Source organism: Myxine glutinosa, chromosome 5, assembly GCF_964187855.1.
Source record: "Myxine glutinosa chromosome 5, kmMyxGlut1.1, whole genome shotgun sequence".
NCBI lineage: Eukaryota > Metazoa > Chordata > Myxini > Myxiniformes > Myxinidae > Myxine > Myxine glutinosa.
In genome coordinates, this window is record NC_136265.1 from 37,989,279 (window position 1) to 37,999,486 (window position 10,208).

Consider the following 10,208-nt stretch of genomic DNA (forward strand, 5'->3'; position numbering starts at 1 on the left):
ACACTCCCACGCACGGTGACCCATCCGAGCACAATTATAGCACCTCACCTGGTAAGGTGCTTGCCTCCGGTATTCCAAATTTCCCCCCCTGTATGTCCTAATTGGGGTACTCTGTCGGGGACCACCGGGTGCCACCACTGGAGCCGCCTGCCATGGTCCAGGTCCCGCTAGACGCCGATCCACCAGCCTCCGAACCATGCTCTCCAGGTCAGGGCCCCCGTCGGGGGCCGGCCCCCTGGGGGGGGCGACCTCCATCACGGGCCCTACCTGACGCACCGCCACTGCGTGGCGCTCGCCTCCCCGGGCCAGGGGCCTCGCTGCTTCCCAACGGGCCGCAGCGTCAGCCGCCTGACTCATGGTCTGCGGGCGCCACATGGCAAGCTGTTGTCGGAGCTCCAGACCCGGGAGGGCCTGGATAAAGTGATCCAGCGCCAGGCTTTCCTGGGAACTCGCTGCCATGTCCGCGTGTGCAATCCATACCGCGCGGCGAATATCGTGAGCAAGTTCCCCGATGGTCTCCTGGGGCTTGCGTTTACGCTGCACAAGTTGAGCTTTAACAAGCTTGCTTTGCTGCTCGATACCGAAACGATTAATTAAAGCCGCACGGAGAGCTGACAGGGTGAGAGCACCCGGTGGTAAAGCTGTCAGCACCTCCGCCGCCGCACCGCGCAGCGCCCCTACCAGGTGTACTCCACCTTCGTCCGGACTCCAACCATTGCCTCGGCACACGTACTCAAACTGCGCCAGGTACGCCCTCAGATCACTCTTGCCGTCATACGGCGCGAGTGGTACCTTGTGGGCGCCCGAAGGCCGGACCCCGCGCGTCACTCCTGGCGGGATCAACGCGGGACCAAACCGTTCGGGTTCCCACAGTGCGCTATTCCCGGGGGGCTCCCGCGCGTCCCCCGTCCCTCCAAACACTACCCCTCCTGGTGTCGATGCCTGGGTCGCCCTTCCGCAACCCGCTACCCACTCCATACCCGCACACCCTTGCTCACCAGCACCCCCCTCGCTCCCCATAGCCAGACCTCCTTGCACACCTCCTCTTTCCACACACTCCGGACCAGTCATACGTAGTGTGTTCAAAAAGTATCAGACCTTTATTTTTCGTGCGTAAAAAAAAAGAAGCTAGGGAGGCGTTGATTGGTGCATGTATGTAGGCGATCCTAATGCGCACGCGTGAATTTTTTCCCACCTGCAGAAGCTGTCATTCGACGGCAGACCGCCGATGAGTGAGGACATGTAAGTGAGCGACGTCGGATTTTCGTTTTTGACTAAATGACGGAAAAACTTGAACAACGCGACTGCATCAAATTTTGTGTAACTTTGTGTAACAACTTTTTTTGGCCTCGGGGATGTTGGATGCTTCCATTGTGATGACTGCAACTTGGTTTCTGGGTCGTACCCATAAACCCAGGACTCATCGCCAGTGATCACTGTGTTGAGGAAGCTGGGATCGCTGTTCACAGTCTCCTGCATGTCCTGTGAGATCTCCAAACGGAGTTGCTTCTGCTCAATCGTTAGCAGCTTTGGTACGAACTTCGCTGAGATTCTCCTGAAGCCCAAATCCTCCTTCATAATGGAATGAACGGTGTTGAATCTTGCGGATCGTTTCCACTTGGGAATCGCCAAGCTTTACACAAAATTTGATGCAGTAGCGTTGTTCAGGTTTTTCCGTCATTTTGTCAAAAACGAAAATCCGACGGCGCTCACTTACATGTCCTCACTCATCGGCGGTCTGCCGTCGAATGACAGCTTCTGCAGGTGGGAAAAAATTCACGCGTGCGCATTAGGATCGCCTACATACGTGCACCAATCAATGCCTCCCTAGCTTCTTTTTTTTTACGCACAAAAAATAAAGGTCGGATACTTTTTGAACACAGTAGTACATCTCACCATTGGTCCCTCACGAACACCCGGGTCTACACCACCCCCCAAGCCGACTGAATCTCCCCTCACACCATATACATTTCCTCGTATATCGCCACTCACCTCGGTACCTCGTCGTCGCACCTCCTCTGCCACCTGCAAACTCTTTATTTGGTTAGTGAGCACATAATCATGATTTGAACACAGACCTTGCACATACTCCATCACTTCCTCCCTTATCTCCTTTTTAGTTTCCCTCCGTCTCTTCTTAATTTCACTCAACCCTTCTTCCACCTCCTCTAATTTTTCCTTTACCTCCTTCATCTCCCGGTGCGCCCCCTCTATCTCTTCCTCCAACGCCACTTTAACCGTTTCTATGTGCGTCCTCACCTCTCGGTCCTTCGTCTCCATTACTTCTGTCACCTCTTCCAACCTCTTCGTCAACCCCTCATGTACCATCTGACATTCCTTCTGTGTCGCTATTAATTCATTTTTTATGTCTTTTTGTGTCGCTTTTAACCCCCCGATTATTGCAGTGTTCTTTTCCACTTGGTCCACGAGTTCCTTTTGTCCCACTGTCAGCTGTTCTACTCCCCTCGTCAGACCCTCTATTCCCCCCTGTAACCTAGCCGTATTATTCCTCACCTCTTTCTCCATACGCTTCTCACCTCGCTTTACCTCCTCGCGTACCCCCGAGACCTCCTCGCTTACACCTCGTCGTATCTCCTCCTTCATCTCTTTTGTAGATGCCACCCTCCTCTGTCCCAATTCATCCCTCTGAGCATCCAATTTACCTTCTACCCCGATTTTCACCTCCTCTATCTGCTCTCCCATTTGTTTAATTTCCCGGGCCGATTGCTCCCCTATTTCCCGCAATTTGTTTTCCATCTTGTTTTCTAACCCCTCTAACCCATTTTTCACCCCCTCTATTTGATTCTCCTGGGCAGCCATTCTATTTTCCACCCCCGTTAACCCATTCTTCACCTCTTTTATCCCGTTGTCTAACCCCTCAAATTTATTGTCCAACCCCTTAAAATTATTGTCTAACCTCTTAAAATTATTGTCTAACCTCTTAAAATTATTGTCTAACCCCTCAAATTTAGCTTCTAGCCGCTCCCCCATTTTGTCCATAAGGGCCCCCATTTGTAGCAAAAAAAAGGTTCGAATCCACCGGTGCTGCTACCGTCACGGGCGCCGCTAAATTTGGTGCCGCTACACCTGCGTGCGCGAGGACGCCATTTTGCGCGCCTGACACCTCCTATACCACATTGCCATTGTTCTCCTCCTCCCTTTCCTCCACATACATTTCCCCGAGGTCCTGGGTCGATTCTACCCCGTCTATTTCTCCCACCGGCATCCCGTCGCCTTGACCAGCCATGGCGCGACTTTCAAATTTAGAATTTTATAAAATACAATTTTGGGCCACTCGTAATTTGAGCGCGTTAGCGCTTCAGGTCCGAATCCGACACTCCTGACACCAATTGTTACGGACCGCGGATAAGATGTTGTTTTGCCGAGCGGATGGCACCGCGGCCGAACAGTTACCCCGACTAACCCGATTCCTGGACGTTGGCCGAAATCGCGCCACAGGTATTCAATTTGGAAACCTCTAAAGCGACCAATGTAAAGACGAAGAAGAAGAAGAAGACATACAGAAGAGTAACAGGATTTATTATTTACACGCTCAAAGTAACCAAGGAGAAGGAAGGATAATAAAATAACATACAGAAGAATCAGAGACACAGTGCAATTATTAGCTTACCTACAGTCTTAATTAACCCCAGGACAGAACAAACAAAGACAGACTCACGCGGGGAATGATGATAGGAATGGCAGGAGGTGGATGGCTGGAGGGGGAGGAAGGTTCAGCTGGACCCGCAGCACGGTCGGGTCGGGGATTAGCAGCCACCGCCCTTTATTGATCAGCTCGTTTAACAGCCGCCGTTCCTTCGCGGCCCTGCTCAAAACTGCCGTCAAGGCCCCCAAGCTGCTGTGGCTGCTGCTGCTGTGGCTGCTGCTGCTGTGGCTGAAGCTGCTCTTGTAGGGATCCCTTACTCAACTCCTCTCGTACTCAACTCAACTCTTCTCGTACTCAGTCCAACCACTTTCTTTCTCTCTTTGCTTGGTCCAACCACTTGCACGTCTCCCTGTCCAACAACTCTCCTACTCAGTTCTTACGCGCGCGCTTTTATAGCGCCTCAGGCGATCAAGCCGCCAGCCTTCAGGACACGCCCCTCAGTGAGCTCGCTTTGGCCCTGATTGGTGGGCACAGGCCCTCTGACTCCACCCTTGATGACGATGGGCGGGCACGCCCTTCTTCCCCGAGCTGAGCACATGCTTAATGGTGGTTTTGGGGCGAAACCAACAACCCACAGCTGTAGCAAACCTGACAAACTGCCCAGTGCAGTTGGTAATTGAGGCTTGGAGGGGATGTAATTGGCAATTGAGGCTTGGCAATGATGCAGTTGGAAATGGAGGTTTTGGGAATAGGAATGAAAGGGGATCTATCTTGTTTCACTTGGTGCAATGGAGTGTCATCTTAATGGAAGACAAGGCCTTACCCTAATACACATAACAAGGAAATAAACTACTGAACAGGGGTATTATGGTGTCCTCCATGTATGCTTTATGGAACTAACTACGGGAACGCCCTTTGACCTTTATACAATACTGGAGCAAGGAGGGCGATACTTTAACAACAATTTACACTACAACAACAAAAAAAAAAAACCATTCTCATATCCACAACAATATAATGGAGCAAGTGTTTTTGTATGTATGTCCACTCTTCACCCATTGGTTGGACAGCTGCCCTGACTCCACCCACAAATGTAACCTGAAATACTTAACCCAAAGTACGCAGAGGACCCAAAAGACCCTGCCCCCCCCCCCAATACCCCGAGGACCTACAAGACCGAGAAGACCCTGAGGACCCAAAATCCCCAATGACCCTAAATACCCCAATGACCCGAAATACCCCAAAAGACCCAGTGGACCCTGAGGACCCAAAATACCCCAATGATCTGAAATACCCCAATGACCCGAAATACCCCAAAAGACAGAGTGGACCCAAAAGACCCTGAGGACCCAAAATACCCCCAATGACCCTAAATACCCCCAAAAGACCCAGTGTACCCAGAGGACCCAAAAGACTGAAAAGACCCTGAAGGCCCAAAGACCATCAATACCCAAATTCTACAATTAGATGTCGAACCAACCGCTACAAGTGCAGCCCCAACCCCTTTTAACCTCCCTTTTGAATAAAAATTGGATGAGGTCCTTGTGCTAATGAGGTTGATACCTTTTGTGTTTTGTTCGATATCTGTATTTTTTTCTTGCTTTGATGGCAATTTTATCTTATTTGCCATTTTATGTTTGAGCCATTTTTATTATTTTGTTCTTATACCTGCAATATTTATAAATTGACTGTAATTCAGCCTATGGCTGCGAAAGTCTTTTTGTAATAAAACGATTATATATTGATTGGTTGATTGGACCCTTAAGTTAAAGGGGAACCCAAACGCAATTGCTTTTTTTCTGAAAAACCATTGGCAATCAATCACGGTCTAATTTGAAAGGAGCTTTTTTATTTGCCAATCACAAAGTGTCGAAAAAACCCGAGACTGTCGATTTTCTAGATTTGCCAGTGACGTCACATTGTGAACTCACCATGATCCTGCCGGTGATGGTACAGAGAGAAACGGTGCATTGGGAGCTTGGATTCCGATACTGATTGGGGATGATGAAGGGGGGAGGGGGTTGTCGTGGGTATTGTTACCAAAGGTGATGGCTGATGGGGGATTGTGAGGGGTGGTGGAGTGGGGTGTAGGGTGGTCATGGGTATTGTTAGCTAGGGTGATGGCTGATGGGGGAGGGGAAAGACAGGGGTGTGGGTTGGTTGTGGGTATTGTTAGCTAGGGTGATGGCTGATGGGGAAGTGTGCGGGGATGGGAGAGGGGAAAGAGGGGGTGTGGGTTGGTTGTGGGTATTGTTAGCGAGGGTGATGGGGGATTGTGAGGGGATAGAGTGGGGTGTGGGTTGGTTGTGGGTATTGTTAGCGAGGGTGATGGCTGATGGGGGATTGTGAGGGGATGGGGGAGGGGATAGAGTGGGGTGTGGGTTAGTTGCTGGTATTGTTAGCTCGGGTGACGGTTGATGTTTTTTTTTCTGGAAATGGAGATGTCTCAAAAACCAAGGACATCTAAGTTGAGCAGAAATCAGCAAGGGCAATATTACCAAAGCAAATCAGCAAGAATTCCAAGTCGAAGCAGTTGTGTCAGCAGAAAATATCCAATGGCAGAAAAATGTGTCGCACGCTTGAAACAAGATCGCCCGTAGTGCGGGTACGCTGGTAGTTTATATAAATGTGGATGATATATTTTTTACCCCATTATTGATGCCGCTATTTAACGTAATCGCACCGTTTATTACGCGATATATCGCGGCCATGTTGTAGTAGGTCGTAACATCGTTTTTTGTTTTTTTTAAATCAAAATTATTTGATTAATCTCCTAGAATCTTTGGCTTATGTTAATCTCGACCTTTTGTTTCCAGCGATATTTTATATGAAGAGAACGAGGAAAAAAAAAATTGTGCCGGAAGGCCTCGCCAAACTAAACGGTTGTGAGATGGGTTAGCGCTGCTCGGTTTCCAGGTTGCTCCCCACGTCCACGAAGGCACGAATCCTTTCGTTCAGGTCTTTGTTTCCTCAGATCACCTTTATATTTGTACAATGCAGTCACAAAAGCTACCTAAGCAGCACCCCGATTCAGGTAAATGTTATCGAGTTCGTGGAAAGCCGTTTACATTTCAACGTTTGGTTTATTCATGAATTACATTGAAAGTTTGATGTAAATAGAAAAGTATTTAAACAGGTAAGCGTGATTTTACCTGAATGACGCTATTCACGTCGGGTTATCCCTACAAGTCATTACAATCAGCATATCGGTGTCATTCTGTGGTGATGCCAAAAGGGGTCACTGCATTCAACTCAAGGCTGATATCAACCCCTCCTCCTTGGTTGAAGAAGGTGCAGTTTTTCGGGTGAAATCATGTTTGTTTCCCTCTTAGAGACCATGTAAGTGATTGACTCACTCTGAAGTCTGTCCTTGTTTCCTCCGCCACCCAAGTTGGACGGAGGTGACGTTCTCATCACTGTCTGTCTGTGAGCACAACATCTCAAACGCTTGTGGATGGATTTCGACGAAACTTTGTGGACAGGTTGGCTATGTGACAAGGACGAATTGATTCTATTTTTGTGAAGATCCGGAGCCAGATACGAGAATTTTTATATTTTCTTAGTGATTCTTCACCATTGAGAGATAGGGTCAAAACTATATTAATATATATATATATATAATATATATAGCTATAAAATATAAATATATATATATAATATATATATATATATATATATAATATATATAATATATATATATATTATATATATATATATAATAATATATATATATATTATATATATTATATATATATATATATTATATATATATATATATATATTATATATATATATATATATATTATATATATATATATATATATATATATATATATATATATATATATATAATATATTAATTTTCTTGTATTAATAATAGGTTTGTTGATCTTGTATTAATAATATATTAATTCTTGGGTTTGTTGATCTGGAGAAAGCATTCGATCAGGTTCCACGCAAAGTATTGACATGGGCATTGAGGAAGTTAGGAGTGGAGGAATGGTTGATCAGAGTAGTGATGGCAATGTACAAAAGAGCGCGCACAGCTGTAAGGACGAAGGACGGGAACAGTGGTGAGTTTGAGGTGAAGGTGGGAGTGCATCAGGGGTCGGTACTAAGTCAACTACTATTTGTAGCTGTGATGGAGGTGCTGGCTCAGAACGTAAAGGAGGGTTTACCGTGGGAGTTGTTGTATGCAGATGATCTGGTGTTGATTGCGGAAAGTATGGATGGACTGAAGGAAAAGATGAACACGTGGAAGGAATGTATGAAGACAAAAGGTCTGAAGGTGAATATCGGAAAGACGAAGGTGATGGCAAGTGGTAAAGCATGTGGTGAGGTGGAAAGAACTGGGAAGTGGCCCTGTGCTGTGTGTAGGAAGGGTGTCGGAGTGAACTCCATTCAGTGTACAATGTGCGCTGAGTGGGTTCATCAAAAATGTAGTGGTCTGAGAGGGTCATTAACCAGTGTGGCTGCTACATTCAAATGTAAGGTGTGCACAGAGGGAGCTGCGGATGGAGGAAATGTTGAGTTGGATCTTGGAGATGGCGTGAAGCTGGAAGGTGTGAAAACATTTTGCTACCTCGGAGACATGCTGAATGGAGAAGGTGGATCAGACTCGGCAACGGTTGCTCGAGTGAGATGTGCATGGAAGAAGTTTCGGGAATTGAGTGGCGTGCTGATGATTAGGGGAGTGTCGTTGAAGCTGAAGGGAAAGGTGTATGCTGCATGTGTGAGAAGTGTTATGATTTATGGGAGCGAGACATGGGTAATGAACGTAGAGCAGCAACGAAGGTTGGAAAGGGTGGAAATGCGAATGGTTCGACGGATGTGCGGAGTATCGTTGAGAGAGAGGAAGACAAATGATGAATTGCGAAAGATGATGGGAATAGAGCCTGTGATTGATGCTGTGAAGAGGAACAGGTTGAGATGGTTTGGTCATGTGTTGAGGAAGGATGAAAGTGACTGGTTGAGAAGAGTGATGGAAATGAATGTAGAAGGAAGTAGAAGACGGGGAAGACCAAGAAAGACTTGGCTAAAGATGGTGGAAGAAGAAATGCGGGCAAGGGGGTTAACAAGGAGAGATGCAGAAAATAGGGCAAGATGGAGAAGATTGTAATGGGGCTGAGGCTGTGGCTGAGGCTGAGCCTCATTGGCTGAGGGGTCGCATCATTGGCTGAGGGGTAGCATCATTGGCTGAGGGGTGGCATCATTGGCTGAGGGGTAGCATCATTGGCTGAGGGGTAGCATCATTGGCTGAGGGGTAGCATCATTGGCTGAGGGGTAGCATCATTGGCTGAGGGGCAGCATCATTGGCTGAGGGGCGACATCATTGGCTGAGGGGCGACATCATTGGCTGAGGGGCGGCATCATTGGCTGAGGGGCGGCATCATTGGCTGAGGGGCGGCATCATTGGCTGAGGGGCGGCATCATTGGCTGAGGGGCGGCATCATTGGCTGAGGGGCGGCATCATTGGCTGAGGGGCGGCATCATTGGCTGAGGGGCGGCATCATTGGCTGAGGGGCGGCATCATTGGCTGAGGGGCGGCATCATTGGCTGAGGGGCGACATCATTGGCTGAGGGGCGGCATCATTGGATGAGGGGCGGCATCATTGGCTGAGGGGCGGCATCATTGGCTGAGGGGCGGCATCATTGGCTGAGGGGCGGCATCATTGGCTGAGGGGCGGCATCATTGGCTGAGGGGCGGCATCATTGGCTGAGGGGCGGCATCATTGGCTGAGGGGCGGCATCATTGGCTGAGGGGCGGCATCATTGGCTGAGGGGCGGCATCATTGGGTGAGGGGCGGCATCATTGGGTGAGGGGCGGCATCATTGGGTGAGGGGCGGCATCATTGGGTGAGGGGCGGCATCATTGGGTGAGGGGCGGCATCATTGGGTGAGGGGCGGCATCATTGGGTGAGGGGCGGCATCATTGGCTGAGGGGCGGCATCATTGGCTGAGGGGCGACATCATTGGCTGAGGGGCGACATCATTGGCTGAGGGGCGACATCATTGGCTGAGGGGCGACATCATTGGCTGAGGGGCGACATCATTGGCTGAGGGGCGACATCATTGGCTGAGGGGCGACATCATTGGCTGAGGGGCGGCATCATTGGCTGAGGGGCGGCATCATTGGCTGAGGGGCGGCATCATTGGCTGAGGGGCGGCATCATTGGCTGAGGGGCGGCATCATTGGCTGAGGGGCGGCATCATTGGCTGAGGGGCGGCATCATTGGCTGAGGGGCGGCATCATTGGCTGAGGGGCGGCATCATTGGCTGAGGGGCGGCATCATTGGCTGAGGGGCGGCATCATTGGCTGAGGGGCGGCATCATTGGCTGAGGGGCGGCATCATTGGCTGAGGGGCGGCATCATTGGCTGAGGGGCGGCATCATTGGCTGAGGGGCGGCATCATTGGCTGAGGGGCGGCATCATTGGCTGAGGGGCGGCATCATTGGCTGAGGGGCGGCATCATTGGCTGAGGGGCGGCATCATTGGCTGAGGGGCGGCATCATTGGCTGAGGGGCGGCATCATTGGCTGAGGGGCGGCATCATTGGCTGAGGGGCGGCATCATTGGCTGAGGGGCGGCATCATTGGCTGAG

General features: G+C 49.6%; 1 protein-coding gene across 5 annotated transcripts in view; it reads left to right on the forward strand.

Moving 5' to 3' along the window:
- The first annotated feature begins 6,445 nt into the window (after positions 1 to 6,445).
- Positions 6,446 to 10,208, forward strand: part of LOC137413238 (uncharacterized) — a 30,029-nt gene continuing 26,266 nt past the window's right edge. For 2 of the 5 annotated variants that reach the window (XM_068098639.2, XM_078777898.1), the window contains exon 1: positions 6,462 to 6,641. In XM_068098639.2, the coding sequence (XP_067954740.2) occupies positions 6,602 to 6,641 (40 nt within the window). In that variant the 5' untranslated portion in view covers positions 6,462 to 6,601. Of the gene's footprint in view, positions 6,642 to 10,208 lie in introns of all 5 variants that reach the window. The other 3 variants (XM_068098636.2, XM_068098637.2, XM_068098638.2) reach the window with 2 other exon arrangements.